The sequence below is a fragment of the Centrocercus urophasianus genome, unplaced genomic scaffold (assembly GCF_019232065.1).
Source record: "Centrocercus urophasianus isolate 14NV4802_14NV808 unplaced genomic scaffold, USGS_Curo_1.0 seq_40, whole genome shotgun sequence".
NCBI lineage: Eukaryota > Metazoa > Chordata > Aves > Galliformes > Phasianidae > Centrocercus > Centrocercus urophasianus.
The window spans coordinates 3,300,616-3,315,474 of NW_024884978.1; the positions used below are offsets into that span (position 1 = coordinate 3,300,616).

Here is a 14,859-nt window from a genome sequence, read left to right on the forward strand (position 1 = left end):
GAGAGCAGAAAAATTGCCAATTTGATGCTGCTTAGCAATTTCAGGTGGCTCTTCATGCTCTTATGGAAGATATCCTGAGGAAGGGAGGGAGAGGCTGCAGACCCAGCATGTTCTTACTGTGCAAACAGCCATGAATACTTCACTCTCAAGTATGACTGCATCTGTTCCCACTTGCAGAGGCTTTACACTGAAAAGCCAAAACAGAAGAGATTTTCAAGTAGCGAAGTCAGTATAATGCTCAAGAGAGAAATTACATTGAACCTCTTGTATTTATTAAGATACATGTTTGAAAAGTCTGGATTTGCACTGCTAAAGTTCTCATGAACACAGTTCAAGCACAGAACAAGAAGGAAAGCAATTAGTAGGTGCCAATACTCCATCTGCTGGGAGACTGCACGTGTGTTTACATATCATTATGCCTCAGTCTTTGCTAAGCCAATGATATCAGACATCTTATGATAGTTTCAGTTGCAGGAGGAATTGGCTGGTTGCTATTCATTTGGTATTCTGACAGCTGGAACGAGCTGTTATGCTTCCTATCAGACAGTGATAAAAAATGGTCACCTTACACTCCACAGCAGAAGTCAAATGATGTCTGATCAAGTCTCCTTTTGACAGTATTCCATATGAAATGTTGCTTCCAAAACAGGAAGTCTCTACAAGACTTAAGAGATCTAGAAAAAGTAATGCAAACACTGGCTTTTTGTAAACTCTTGTTTTAGATACTGCTATTGACTTCCAGTATTATGCTACTATTGTTTCAATAACATTCTGCTTTCCACTCTCCAGCCTATGCTCAGAAGCTTGTAGGAGGCTTTAGTTCATAAGGATTCTCTTCTGCACAAGAGGGTATTAGCAGGGCTCCTCCTTTGGCATAAAGGAAAGCAGGAATTGCTGCTGGATGTGCTTCAGGTGTTAAGGCTAAAGACAAAATTTGGGTCATTAAAAAGTGAATGAAAATGAAGAAACAGGCAGATGAAAGAGATCAAGACCTCCCCTGGAAGGGAGGTTGTGAGAAAGCCTGAGGAACTGTGCATCCTAATTCACGTATCTCATCTCACTGAGATGGGCTGCAGACCCTCTTGTGCAGGTCTTCTATCCTGGCGTCTTCAAATTTGCAACTTCTAATCCAGCCAGGTAACTCAAGGACAAAGGCCCAAGGACAAAGAAAGGAAATACTTCAAAACCTCATAAAGCAGGTTTGCTCTTAGAGAGGAACAAGCAGCCAATCTATCAGGACAAAAGTCCATTTTAGTTTTGACGTTCAAACAAGATGGGGAGGACAGCTTTTTTACAAAAGCACAAAATCCTTCCAAGACAAAGGCAGAGGCTTACAGCTTACAGTTGTTTATGACACGGGAATTATCTTGGAAGAGTCATTAAGTATTAAGCAAATCACATCTTAGAAATTCAAAAGCAAGAGCATATTCAAGGAGAAATATGCCTTTTCATAAACACTTTCAAGCAACATCAGGATGATCAGAGAGGCTGTGTCCAAATACCAGTTGGTCCTCCTGCAGCTTCTTTGTTCTCAAACTCGCATTCCACAAGAACACTGGCACTCAGCAGGAGGCCATGCCAGCTGGCCTCCCTTTCCCTAGTGCTTCTGCTGGGTCACCATCCTGACCATTTTCAGGGCCATCTCTCCTTGATCAGATGGTACCTAGCATGGAGATGAAGCACACAGTAAGCAGCTGCTGTAGAGAAGACAACAGCAAGAACATACACATGCTCAAGTTTTCTTGTTGGTAATGATGCACCCTACCTACCCCAATAGCTATATTATTTACCATGTGCCCAGCCTTAAGAATCCAGAAGAAAGCAAAGTTCTCATGGGCCTTGTGGAAAGCAGCTGTATCCGTGGATTCTGGGGACACATAAAGCGCCTTCCACCTCTGCTGGCTGAACGCCTTCAAGCCGGGCCATTTCAGTTTTCGGATCCATGCCTCCTGGCCTGTTAGGAAGGATTTAGATTCCTGCATGCTCAGATTCTAAAAGCAATGTTGCTGTGCCTAGAAAAGCTACTAAGGATGCAAATAGTTTTGTACAAATAGAAACAAACCAACGGAGAGAGAAGAACTGTCTCTCTCACAAGGGTATTAACAAAACATTAAGAGCTGCTCATTTATAACTGTATTGCCTGTTACAAAGGAGATCTGCAGAAGAGAGATCTAGCTACCAATGTTATTAGTGACTGCACATTCTACTCATTACCTGTTCTGCTCCCAGCTCAAGTCAAAAAGCCTCTTACCCATGGTGTCAACAATGAGATCCAGCTGCCCATTATAGACTGTGACGCTGACATTGGCTGCTAGGAGCTGATCAACAATGTCGATGACAGGCCTCATGAAGTCCTCAGCCATGTTCTCAAAGACTTTTGTGGACTGACCTGATGGAACCAGAAAGGAGACAGAGTTTAACTGCTGAAAGATGTCACTCCCAAGCTGGGACAGAAGCAGCTGGACAGGGGTCTCAACATACAGCTCATGGCTGTGTAAGAGCAAGGCTTCACATGAAGCATCAGGCAGCCAGTTAGAGGAACTAAGAGAACCAGAAAGCAGCCACACTCACACCAGAGCTCACACAGCACTGTTGCTTCTGGCTCTTATTACACACAGAGTGCTGCCATCAGTCCTTCTAAACCCTCCTGTCTGCTTTATACCCTCCCCTTCACACCATCCTGCACAACGCCAGCACTCTGGCAGAGAAAGACTGACAAATTCTCTCAGTAAGACTGCAAGGACATAAATCAGTTGAGGATCTTCTTTGGTCCCTGTACTTTTAGCTGCTTGGCTAATGACAGATAAAAGCAGTAGAACCAGAACTGTCTACCACTGGCCTGCTGTTACATTTTCATTGTCCTCCATCCCAAAAAGAGGACTTACTGTCACAGATGAAAATTTAATGTGAATGCTTACTACAATAAAATATCTCCCTTCAGACTGCAATATAGTGGAAGGCCATAATACACTCATTAGATCCACACTAACAGACAGGAAAGTACCTCCCCATTTTACACAGTCAGGAATAACTTTTAGTTTCTTTCTGATAGGTCCATTCATCAATTCACTTAGGTTGTTCTTATGCATGACTTCCACGTGACGTTGGTAAAGCCTAACTGAAAGAGACAAAACATTTGGATTAGTTGCACATTTAAGACAGCCATCCTGTATAAATAACAATTTTCAGTGCTACAGTCACAGCTAAATTCTTCTAGTGAAAATGCACCACCACAGAGAACAGTTTGTAGACTTATAGTAAAAGTCCCTGATGCCAACCTTCATTTAAGTCAAGAGGTAATATGGGAAGAGCCCAAATATCCATTTTCACTTCTGGCTCTCACAGCACTTCTCCAGGAGAAGCTTCTGTTTCAGCCACTTGGCACAGATACATCTCAAAACAATTGTTTTTGTGCTGTGATGTTTTACTTCTGGGAATCAGTTGTGCTATTCCCTCCCCCCACTGAAGGCAAGAAAGAGATAAAGTGCTTGAAAAAAGCCAAGTATTTTTTTACATGCATTAGCACCATGTAACTAGACTCAGACTGTTTATATAGATGGGACATTTTTGTATCCTAGCTTGAAGACAAGCAAAAGAAATAAAGATGCAACTTAGGTCATTGTGACACACTAACTACTTCCTTGGAGTAATTGTGCAGAATGCATAGGTGGAGGTGTAATCTATAGAAGGGTTGCTCCACATTCCTGTTAATCCCTATTTACGCAACAGCAATCAAGTTCTTCTCAAGAGACCATCAATATCCTCTGGATCCAAAGGTCCACTTTAAGGATGTGCTGACCCAAGGCTGTTCCTATGGTCTGAGCTGATAGCATGGGAATGCAAACAGAGCCTCAGAAGTTCAACTACTTAAATATGACTTACCAAGATGAAAATTTTCTTGTTCATTTGCTTTCATTTCTGGAACTTCCTTAGTCATGATGTTATAAAAGTTCACATTGTCTGTGTTCTGAAAAGATAAGATGTTTAGCACTGCTCCTCACAGCAGAAGGTTTTTGTAAACAGATTCCCTTCCAAAATGGAGAGGTTAGGAAGTGCTAAACTTTTCTACAGATCAGGAAGGTATTCATAGAGAAACAGTTCTACAGTTCATAAAGAGCTTTCTCCAGACTACATGGTTTGTGCTCTTCTCTGAAAAGGGTGTGAAACTACAGGAAGCTGCAAGTGACTGCAGATTGTTATTACTCATGACAGAGACAGCTGCAACACCAGATGATGCTTTCAAATGCAGTTCTGCTGGATCCAGTCTAGCCCAATGCTGCCTCTTGCTCAACATCCACCTAACCTACAACCCCTGAACAACCCAAATGCCTCCTCTAAAACATGGGACAGACAGCTGTCACCCTCACCCCTCTTCTGGAATTGATGACATCTAGAAAAGTCTAAGAATCATTGAATGACAGCTCCAATGCAGACAGCGTGCTGCATCCATAGGACAAGTGCAGTTAATGTTGCCAGCAGAGAAGTTACTCAAGTTTCGCAGAGCTGCTCTCCTTTAACTGTTGAGTCATAGAAGATGAGAGGCACTGGTAGTGAATCAGCACACAGGAGTCACACTACAGGAAGAAGTACCTGCACCTTATGTTGATACCTCAGCTGGAATGAAAAAACAAGCAGGCTTGAGGAGAAAGACAAAATGGGAACCACAAGTTCCTGCCAAAGAGCAAGAAGTGACACCAACTATGTGAAGGTTATCAGAGAGAAAAAGCAGCTCTAGATGAGTCTTTCAGTTTGAGGAAGCCAGAATTTTTCTTGTACTAAACCACAACAAGGCTCACATGGGCTGCCCTTCCCACTGCCTCTTGCAATCACAGTGGTGCACAGCAAACAGCTCTTTTACATCAACACGTCATAAAGCACAAACAGCTGAAAATGGCTGGGCAGGATGTGGGAGGGATGCACACGAGCCCAGGGCTCATTGAAAGAAAAACCTGAAGCTGTGTGCTCCCCTAAACACTGACTTCTTATTAAAGCTGCTCAAAGATCTCACCTGTTCAATGATACCTTCAGCCTTACTCCAGAGCTCAGTGGCCAGTCCATACTCATTTTTATTTATTGCATCCATTATTTCTTTAGCAACAGCAGTCACCTCTGCTAGACCATGATCATCAAGGAGAGACTGGAAGAGAAACATATGAGGACAGCTTTATTGATAGTTTCACATTCATTTCTCAGGAACAGGCTTCAGATATCAGAAATTTCATACCAAGAGTTAATTAAAAAAAAAAAAATAAAAAAAATCAACCTCCATTTATACTACATAGCAGTACAAGTTCTCAGGAGAAGGCCAAGAGTTTAAGAAGGTACTCACAGTGCTATAAAGGTAGGGTCCCCAAGACAGCACAGAATCTAAAAACAATAATAAAATGAAAAACAACAGAATAGATTACAAACATTAAAGGCTTTTTTTTTCCTTTTACTTTTAATTTTCCGTAGCAAAAATGGTTGTGACAAAAGAAGTACAAGAATTGTTCAGTAAAAAGGTACAGCCAGCTTGTTTTGCCAGAAGCTTGCACAGCACAGAGCAAGTTCTTCACTAATCCTGAGAACCCCTAGAATTACTTCAGTGCCACAAGCCTCCTAAGCATCAGTCACTGAAATTTATTTAAAAAACAAAGAAACACACGCTCTTGCTGAAGTGTTCTCACCCCAGAACTGTAACACATCAATACGTTACAGGGAGAGAACCCTCCCAGGCACAGCCTGAACTGATCTATTAGCAAATATTACTGAGGGGGAAAAAAAAAACAAACTAGTTTTTCATCCTTCACCAGACACACACCCTGTCTTTCTCAGGTCAGCAAGGACATCAGGTCCTCAGCACAAGGTCTTCTTGTGAAAATAGTGAGAAAACCTCAGTTGCAAACTTGTGAACCATTTGGTGGCATCACTTTAAATGCAAATCACCAGAGTGGCTGTAGAAATTTACACAGACTTTTCACTACGCTCCACTTCAAATGCAGCTGTGCTCCTCACTGACTTGGCTCTCAGGTTGCTCAAGATTCACATACATTCCAAAGGCAGACACTTCAATTCACTCCTTGATATATTGAAGTATTTTTAGTGACTTGATATACCAGACTCTCTAGAGATGGCATTTACTTAAGGCAAGGCTGGCATTTTTGACTGCAGGTATCCATTAAATAATCCAAAAAATAAAAAGTAAAATCAATGACAGTCTGAGAATTTTCAACATACCCAGGGGAGAAATCCATGAGTCCCCAAGAGCGACCCCGGCAAAATTGCACTTTATGCTTCCTTCTTGTACAGCCTTGGTGATAAGAGGAAGAACAAAAACAAGCCTGCTTTTAGTTGGGACCTTAGAACCAGTTTTCTTCACACAGAAAAAACCCAAACGACACAAAACCAATCAGTTACTGGTCTGACTCAGGCAGCAGAAACAGCATGATCTAGGAAACACAAGTACTTGTAGAACATCACCTTCTAACGTGAACTACATCCTCAAATTACTTACCTTATGCAGCTCTAAAGCAATGCCAGCAGCCATTTTACCTCCGTAAGACTCAGAAAATATGTAGAATGGGACGTTCTGGTGAGAGAAGCCACACAATGAACCTGTTAGATGGAGGACAGACCCCCAGCCATCTCCCACATCCCACAGCACCCAGGGGTAGGCTCCCCACCTTTCATTTCCAAACCCTGGGGATTTTTGAGTCTCAGCTGCCATAACATCCTGGTGTAATTACTAAGGCAAGTTCTGAAGTGGGCCCCTCAGTATTTTGGAACTAGGAACAGCCAAGAGCCTATGTGCTTCTCAGATCACAGCAGACAATAACACAGCCTTCTGATTATCTCACTGGTGCCAAGACCAGCAATCCATGATATCACATCTGAACTGCAGAAAATATGAGACAGTGGGGTTATACCTGCAGTGCCTCCCCTGCACACTACCTGCCTCACCTAGAAGGCTGCTCACCAATTCCTTTTGAGACCTGTTCAATTGCAATGAAAAACAGGATTGTAACCCGTAATTCAAATCACCTACCTGAAATTCTGTTCTGTGTGTGAAGAATTCATTAAGAAAAACCATCATATCGGAGACTACTGTGGTTAGGTTTTTGGCAAACAAGCTGCAGTCATCTACATAGCTGAATCCAGTGCCCACAGGATTGTCCACAAACAAGATACTGGCTGCCTGCAACTGCAAAAGCAGAAAGGTTTCAGTACTAGCAGAGCACCAGTACAAACTTCAGTTTTGATGGCACAAAGATCTAACAGCCACTGCATCCCCAACCCTGAAAGAAACTGGAGAAAAACTGGGTACAAGTCCAACACAGAGAATGGTACAGGTGGGCCTTCTGTCTGTCAGAACGCAGCAAAAGCTATCAGCTGGAGCTAAGCTGTAGAGTTACAAACTCACAGATAAAATCAAGGGATCCACACAGAGGTAGCTAGGATGGATCAAAGCAATGAGGTTTATTTAAAAAAAAAAAAAAAATAATAATGATACAACATCTTTCAATTTGCCCAGCATGCAACAGGAAAGGCACCCAGAACTCCTAACCATCCAAGGGCAGCTCACTCACATGAACCAGGGACCTCCCAGATAGTTAAGACTCTTAGTTGCTCACAGCTCAGTGAATAAACCTCTACTTCCAGAGGCAGCTGTAATTACAGCTGGTTTCCCTTGAAGTCATAAGAGGGTTGTAATTACCAGCCACTGTTTATATGTTGCCAGCCACCTAGAAAAGCCCTCAAGACTATAAGCAACAAAGCTATGATCAGAAGTAACATTTTCCTAGAAATTCCCCACTCGCTCCATTTCCCCCCAGCACACATTCATGGAGGCCTATGTATTCCATCAAAACAAATTAACAGGCCTCCTCTTCAGTTCTTAAGAAGGCTATTAATATAAGCCATTGTTATTAGTCTGACTACTTTAAGATAAAGCACCACAGTTCTGTTGAATTTTAAATGAAACCTGTTCTGTGTGCATTTTAACCTAGCAAGCACCTGCTTACACAGGCAATAAGTTTTGCAATCAATAATTAGAAGCTGAACTCTGTTATACCCAGGTTGTATTTCTTGGTTTCAGTTCCTTGTCTAATGGACCAATCTCTTCAAAGTTCCCAAATCCACAGCCTGAAGATCCCGGACCTCCCTAAGGGGAAAGAGCAAATAACTGAGTTAGAAGGCAGCACACCATAGATGTGGGAGACAGGAGCAGAATAAAACAACCCAGTAAGCACAACATCACACAGGAAGTTCAAAGTGCCCTTTGCACTCCTCAGCAACTTGCAAAGAGGGCTCTGTTCCTCACTGTCTTCCACTACACACACACTGCTTCTGATCAGAGAAGTAACCGCCCACATGTGAAAGCATCCAATGAGTTGCATGCTGGATGCTGTTTGAGAACTTTTACCCTTATTTCCTTAATCCCAAGTACAAAAATCAGCCAAAATACAGAAGTTTGAGTCATAAGGTGTTTGCTCTTTTTAAGCAGCACATACAGCACACACGTTTTACTCTTCAATAACACAAAGAGGTAAGGTCCAAGTCACCAAGTGGCCACATCCAATATTCTTTTCTGAAACGTTGTTCTGGCGGTGAATGCAGAGCACACACTGACGACCGCTGTCAGTTGTGACTGAACGAAGCCAATCACGGTGACAATCAGCCTCTCTCGGTAGCTTACAGAAGCTCCCTTACAGAACTCACCTCGGATCTCTGACCGCTTTTCCCCCTCCCACAGCACTGCTCGGGCTGCAGGCACCGCGGAGCCTCCAAGCCGCGATACAGCACGGCACAGAGCACCGCTGCGGCATCACAGCTCCCGGCAGCGTCTGCTTCTGCGATTTGACCGGGACAGGTTATCGAGAGCCGCGACGTGCCTTCAGCCACCAGCATTCCTGCCCACTAACCCGAGCGTTCTCTGAAGGGCTGGAACGGGACGGCCGGCAGCGCAGCACCGCGCTGTGCTCACCTGCAGCCAGAGGATGAGCGGCAGCTCGGCGAATCCCGCGGTGCGGCTGTCGGCGTAGTACAGCCACCAGAAGATGTGCGCCTTGCTGCGCACCTGCACGTACCCCCACAGCTCCCGGGGGGGCTGCAGAGCCGCACCTGCGGGCAGAGCGGCCGTCAGCGGGGGGAGCAACGGGCGGCCCACCGAACCCGCCCCGGGACATCGCATTTCAGCCTTGGGTGTGATAAACAGAAGCACCCCGCAACGCCGCGCTGAGGCCGCGGGGATCGCCCCGCTCAGCCACGGCCCTCCCAACGGGGCACAAGAAACGCCGCGCACGCGGACTCCAGAGGCTGCCCGGGACACGGCCCCGAACCGACCCGACCCGCGACCCTCTCCCCGCCCGTACCTGCTGCCAGCGCTGCGAACAGCGCCAGCCCCACAGCAGCACGCAGCGCGCCCATCCCGCCCGCGGCTCTCCTGCAGCTCCGGGTCCGCCTTTCCCGCCCGCCCTTTTTGTCCCAGACGGCGTGCCGTCCCCCCGCCCCTCCCCGCCCCTCTCCGCCCTTCCCCCTGCCCCCAAGATGGCGGCTGCCGGCGGCGCTCCGGTGCGGCTGCGGCTGCAGTTCGATTTCCCGCCGCCGGGCAGCCCGGGCTGCGCGCTGTGCTGGTTGCTGCTGGAGCCCGGCCAGGCGCGCCTGGTCACCGACCTGCTCAGCATCATCCGCCACCGCTTCGGCTTCAGCCGCCGGGCCCGTCTCAGCCTCTTCTTGGACGGAGCGCTGCTGCCGCCCACCGAGAGCGCCCGCCTCGTGCGGGACAACGACGCGCTGCGGTACGGCGGTACGGGCGGGATGGGGGGGGAGATACGAGAGGGAGGGAGGGAGGGAGGGAGGGAGGGAGATGGGGGCGATGCTGAGCGCCGTTTGTTTGGGTCTGTGCAGAGTTACGCTGGAGGAAATCGCAGCAGAGGGGTGCGAAGAGGCGGACGATGACTTCTGCGCACCGAAAGATGATAGAAAAAGGCACAAACGAAGGCAGAAGGCGCAAGGGATGTCCAGAAGCGGAGAAGAAAAAAACCAAAAGGAAAAGAAAAAGAGTAAACGTAACCCGGAGTGTTCCTCTGGTAGGGAGGACACCACGGGAGATGTTTCTGACACTCGGAAAAAATCCAAAAAGAGAAAGAGAAGGGAAGAAAACAGTGGGATGGTTCCCAGATCTTCTGAAGGGAAGAAGGGCAGTGCTGACAGACCCCCAAAGCTCCAGAAGGCACAGAGGGAGGAGCGGCCGGCAGCCAGAGAGAAGGACGGGCAGCGGGCAGCAAAGGTGGCCCATGGGCGGGCAGATGGCAGTGCTACTCTGATGGCTGCTAAGAGCACCTCCAAAAATCTGATACCAGAGGTCCGGAAGCAGAGGGTGGGAACATCGGAGTCCTCCAGCGCGTCGTCCGACATTGACAGCAGTGAATCAAATGTAAAGCACAGTAAATCTTCCTACAGACCTGCAGCAACAGCGCTTCCCAGAGACAAAGCACAAACTGCAATGACTGCTGTTGCTCGTAATCAAATGTCTAATGCTGAACATTGCAGTAAGACTGCAGTTAGTAAAAACGCTAAGAAATCGCAGTCCTCCAGTTCAGATTCTGACTCAAGCTCCGAGGATGAAAGAGCAGCAGCAGCACAAGGCAGTACTGCAAAGCAGGCGCTGCCCAACAGTGCAGCAGCAGCACAGACTGGGCCCACTGGTGCTCCCAAAGCCAGGAGCTCCTCCTCCGAGTCGGACAGTTCCGATTCGGAAACACTCGTCATTAAAAAACCTGCAGCCAATGCTGGACTGAGTAATTCCATAGCAACAAATGGTTCCAAACAGTCACCAGCGGGAATCCAAGGGCCTGCTGCCGGGCCAGGGCGTGGGAGAGGGCGTGCAGCAGGAGAGGGGAACTTCTGGAGAGGACCGAGGGGCCGGGGGTTCCGGGGGATGGTGAGGGGCCGGGGCAGAGGAGAAAGCCCTGGCTTCTTCTATAGTTACAGCAGTGAAGGCCAGAAACAGAGGCAGTTACACGAAGCTGTGACAAACACTTCTGTTCCTGTCCAGGTGAGTGACTTACACAGTCAATGACCAGCTCTCTCACAGCTTTAACTGTACAAATAAAGTACAGCATGAAAGTAATTCAGAAAAGCTGAAAAATGTAAGGGTAAAGGCTGGTAGATCTGAACAGTAATTCTGATGTTCGCAGTATATATCCTGCAGAAGCATTTATGAAACAACACTTAAGTGATTGTACTGGTGGAATAATTGCTATGGGCTACCTGGAAATGAAGGCACAGCACTGTTCACAGGGGTGCAGAGCAGAGTGCAGCTGATATGCCAGCAGATGGCACTGTGGGTGGAGCAGAAACTACAGCCAGGTTCTGTTCCACAGCAGCTCCCTGGGCAACATCTGGAGAACTGATGTTACTGACTTTAAATGCAATGCTGGCATGGGAACTTGGTGGTACTAAGCTGTAGATGTGCTACCCTGGGCTGCCAGTCTGTCATTCTTAGACAAAATGCCGTCCTTCAGGTGAACTTTGCTCATTATGCACTCGTTATAATACCAAAGCACAGCCCCACCCCAAGGCACGACCTCCCCTCACTGAGCACTGCTCTGAAGTCTTTAGCCTATACCTTTAAAAACTCTTCCCCCCCAGGTGAGATTCACACACTTGGTTACACTGGGTGCTTCCCTGGGAAACTCAGAAATCTCTGTGGAGTTGTTTATAACCTAGCACACGTGTGGCCAGGCTGTATTATTCTTAGTTCTTTGCAGACGGTGGATTTATCAGCAGCTGTTTGTTTTGCAGAATGCTGTGGATGTTCCCAAGAGAGACTACAGCGTTCTACCACTTCTAGCTGCCCCACCACAAGTGGGAGAAAGAATTGCCTTTAAGGTAAAGATCTTTGGAGGTTCTGAACATCAGTAGGTCAGTGTTGTTTTATTCGGGCACTGTAAGTTTTGCAGGGAACCATACATAGTCCTGCCAACCAAAAGCTTGTATTTTAGAATTGGATCTGGGACCGTTGCCTTGAAAGTACAAGAATTAGGAATCCATGAATTATTTTAATCTCGCTTGCTTGTTCATTAGTCAAAAATCTGCTTTAAACTTCAGTGTGTGGTTCAGAATTTCCAACTGTCCAAATCTCTGTAGGCAGCTCTGAAGGCATTCACCCCTCTCTTGCTGTCTTTCTAACCTAACAGTTTTCCACAGAATAGAAAACACCACTGTTTGGTGTTAGCATCCCTATGTTCTTATTTCTCTCTGTAGTGTTTCTACAGTATTATTACAAAATTAGCCATACAAATAGCTACACTTCACTGCAAAATAAAATGATTTTTTTGAAAGAAGTAAAGAAAAATGAAATAATTGCTGCTGAGGAGACTGGATCCTCTCCATGATCTCCTTTCACAGCCTGACCTGAACCGGAGTCCTTCAGAGCAGTGAGTCCTGGCAGTGTGATAGGCACTGGGAGCGGGGTGCCTTGGTCCCTGTGCTTCCCATTGCTGAAGGAGCCGTGCCTGGGGAGAGGATCAGGAGAAGCTGTCACTGATTTGTGTTTCTTTCAACAGCGCTTGGAACTAAATGAGAACTACAGTCCTGAAGTTTCATCATATAAGGTATTATTTTTTCTCCCTCCTTAATTCACTGAAAAAACTATCATGTGGGGTAGAACTTCAATATTTTTAGGTTAATACTATCTCTCATGTCACTCTGCAGACTATTCCTGGTGCAGCAGTAAAATCAAAACTCTAAAACCTGAAACTAATTGAAAATGTGAAAGGTGTAGCAGTTACTTAAAAAAGAAAACAAAGAGTATTAGAGTATTAATGATATCACTGTTTTAGAGATGACAAACGCAGGCCTTCAAGGAGAAAACTGTAGCTGTATTTGAGTGCATTGCTCTTGAAAGTCAAGACAAATTCCTGGTTCTGGTGTAAGTAATTCAGCACCTACTTGAAATAACTTGGTTTCTAGAAAGGTCATGATTTAAACTACTGCCAGGTCAGTGACAGGATCATGAGTTTATCTATGCCAGAAACTGCAGAATGCTCAATTGTAATAGCTTGCAGATTTTGTATATATAGAGAGATAGAAAAAAATTAACAAACACATACTTCCTGTAATTGTAATCCAGTATCACAGTGGTTGTAACATGGAATAGTTATCCAGTGCTGAAGTATATCCTATCTGATTCTTTTCTTGTTCCCTTGTAAAGGAGGGGAGAATAATCAGTTGGAATGCTGATAAAAAACAGATCGAGCTTGAGATCCTTTCCTCATCAGCAAGCCAAAGTACGTACCCTGGGACACTGAATGCTTGTTGCTTTGTGCATCACTGGGGAGCAGCCTGTGTGAGGCACTTGGGACCATATATAATCTCCTCAGCTTCTTTCTTAACCTCCTTCTGTCCCCATTCTTTCCTTAAAAAGTCTTCCACTGGGTGTGGAAGGAGCCCATGCAATGACCTGGCAGCGAGGCTGTGTGTGGCACCTGACCTTTATACTGGTGGGGATGAATCACCAGAGCATTTTCTCAAATTTAGGCAGCACATTTGGATGAATGTTCTCAGGCACACGGTTTTATTAGATAGCCACCTTACTTTTGGTGTGTAGAATTCAATTCTTGTCAGATTTTGTTAGAGTTCTAAACATTGCTGAGATGCTTGCAATTCAAAAGATGCTGAGAGAGCTCATCCCTCACAGGCTGGTAAGGTGAGGTGCTGTTACAGTGCTGTGATAAAGGATAAGTACAGAGTGACACTCCTGCAAATGCGGTGATCGCCTGAAGGAATGGAGCCTCAATTATTGGAACTGCTTGGAGTAATACTTTAAACAAAAAACCACATCCTACCAAACAAACAAAACAAAAAAAGCATGCATCCAACTGTGCCTCACTTTATAACTATGGTAAAAATGTAAACCTTTTGCTTTTTGTTTATAGTTAACTGTTGGTTTTTTGCTTTGTTTTAAAAAGTTGCTAAAGAGCCAGGGAAGTTTGATCTGGTTTATCAGTCTGCAGATGGGGCTGAGCTGATCGAGTACGCCGTTCCTCAGGACACAAAGGTACGTGCTGCCTTCTTCTGAAGGCGGCCCCGTGGTTTTGCTGGCACATTGCCCTGCTTTACAACACTGTTCATTTCTGTCCTTTTATAATGGTGCATTTCATTAAAGTAAATGAAAGCAAAAAAAAATCCTTTCTAACAAGAATGTGAATTATCGTGAGATAATAAATTCTTGTGTATGATTTCAATTAATTAGATTTAGAAGGTCACCATTGTGTGTAACTTCTTGGCTCAGTTATCCACGAGGTTCTGCTTTTCCTACCTGCACATTAGCAGGTCAAGGCTGATGAAGATCACTGAGTTGGAGGAATGATCCGTGACCTTTGTTCTGTAGTGCTGCTGTTCACATCCAAAGTGTGGTGCAGAAGAAATTGCACCTGTCTGTACTCCTTGTACGTGCTAACATTGTCTGTATTTTGCTTCCAGATAACTGAAAGTTGGGATTCACTGATTGAGCCCAGATTAATTGTTGAGCCTCCAGTTAACGGATCAGGCGTTGAAAACGGAGCAGTCTGAGATGTGAACATGTGTAAATACTTGTGTGGACTTGTTTCATGAGAAGCTGCCTTCCAGTTCTGAGGGCAGCAGGTGCACTGGTGGTTATTTTTCGTAAATGGTTTTAAAATAAACACTGTTTTCTTAAGGTATGGTTTTGTGTTGATACGAGAATGCTTTGTTTAGTATAGATTTAATATAGATTCGATTTTTTTTTTAAATAGAATCTTAGTTTTTATATTCTACTTCTGCGAGCTGCAAAACTGGAATGGTTTGATAGAAAATATAAAATATGACCTTGTGCTGTGTTGGTAGCTCTGCTGC

At 45.3% G+C, this 14,859-nt stretch overlaps 2 protein-coding genes across 2 annotated transcripts; one reads left to right on the forward strand and one right to left on the reverse strand.

Moving 5' to 3' along the window:
* Positions 1 to 250: 250 nt before the first annotated feature.
* On the reverse strand, positions 251 to 9,426 carry SCPEP1 (serine carboxypeptidase 1). Its single transcript, XM_042833121.1, has 13 exons — positions 9,351 to 9,426; positions 8,963 to 9,099; positions 8,051 to 8,140; positions 7,025 to 7,180; positions 6,494 to 6,568; positions 6,217 to 6,289; positions 5,330 to 5,367; positions 5,009 to 5,137; positions 3,883 to 3,967; positions 3,005 to 3,118; positions 2,252 to 2,389; positions 1,791 to 1,954; positions 251 to 1,663 (listed from the first exon to the last, which is right to left on the reverse strand). Exons 1-13 carry the CDS (start codon positions 9,403 to 9,405, stop codon positions 1,598 to 1,600), a joined length of 1,320 nt encoding a protein of 439 aa, XP_042689055.1. The 5' UTR covers positions 9,406 to 9,426; the 3' UTR covers positions 251 to 1,597.
* A 99-nt stretch (positions 9,427 to 9,525) lies between these two features.
* Positions 9,526 to 14,687, forward strand: COIL (coilin). The gene is made up of 7 exons (XM_042832962.1): positions 9,526 to 9,776; positions 9,886 to 11,035; positions 11,785 to 11,871; positions 12,549 to 12,596; positions 13,196 to 13,271; positions 13,953 to 14,041; positions 14,467 to 14,687. Exons 1-7 carry the CDS (start codon positions 9,526 to 9,528, stop codon positions 14,554 to 14,556), a joined length of 1,791 nt encoding a protein of 596 aa, XP_042688896.1. The 3' UTR covers positions 14,557 to 14,687.
* The last annotated feature ends 172 nt before the right edge of the window (positions 14,688 to 14,859 follow it).

What these genes read in the sequence shown, in the direction of transcription:
- COIL (XM_042832962.1), top strand. Translation starts at nt 9,526, where the DNA reads ATGGCGGCTGCCGGCGGCGCTCCGGTGCGGCTGCGGCTGCAGTTCGAT. An exon ending in CTGAAGTTTCATCATATAAG is followed by an intron (nt 12,597 to 13,195) that starts GTATTATTTTTT and finishes TCCCTTGTAAAG; the next exon opens with GAGGGGAGAATAATCAGTTG. An exon ending in TTCCTCATCAGCAAGCCAAA is followed by an intron (nt 13,272 to 13,952) that starts GTACGTACCCTG and finishes TGTTTTAAAAAG; the next exon opens with TTGCTAAAGAGCCAGGGAAG.
- SCPEP1 (XM_042833121.1), bottom strand. Translation starts at nt 9,405, where the DNA reads ATGGGCGCGCTGCGTGCTGCTGTGGGGCTGGCGCTGTTCGCAGCGCTG. An exon ending in CTCATGGATTTCTCCCCTGG is followed by an intron (nt 5,368 to 6,216) that starts GTATGTTGAAAA and finishes TATTGTTTTTAG; the next exon opens with ATTCTGTGCTGTCTTGGGGA. An exon ending in TTCTTAAGGCTGGGCACATG is followed by an intron (nt 1,664 to 1,790) that starts GTAAATAATATA and finishes TCTCCATGCTAG; the next exon opens with GTACCATCTGATCAAGGAGA.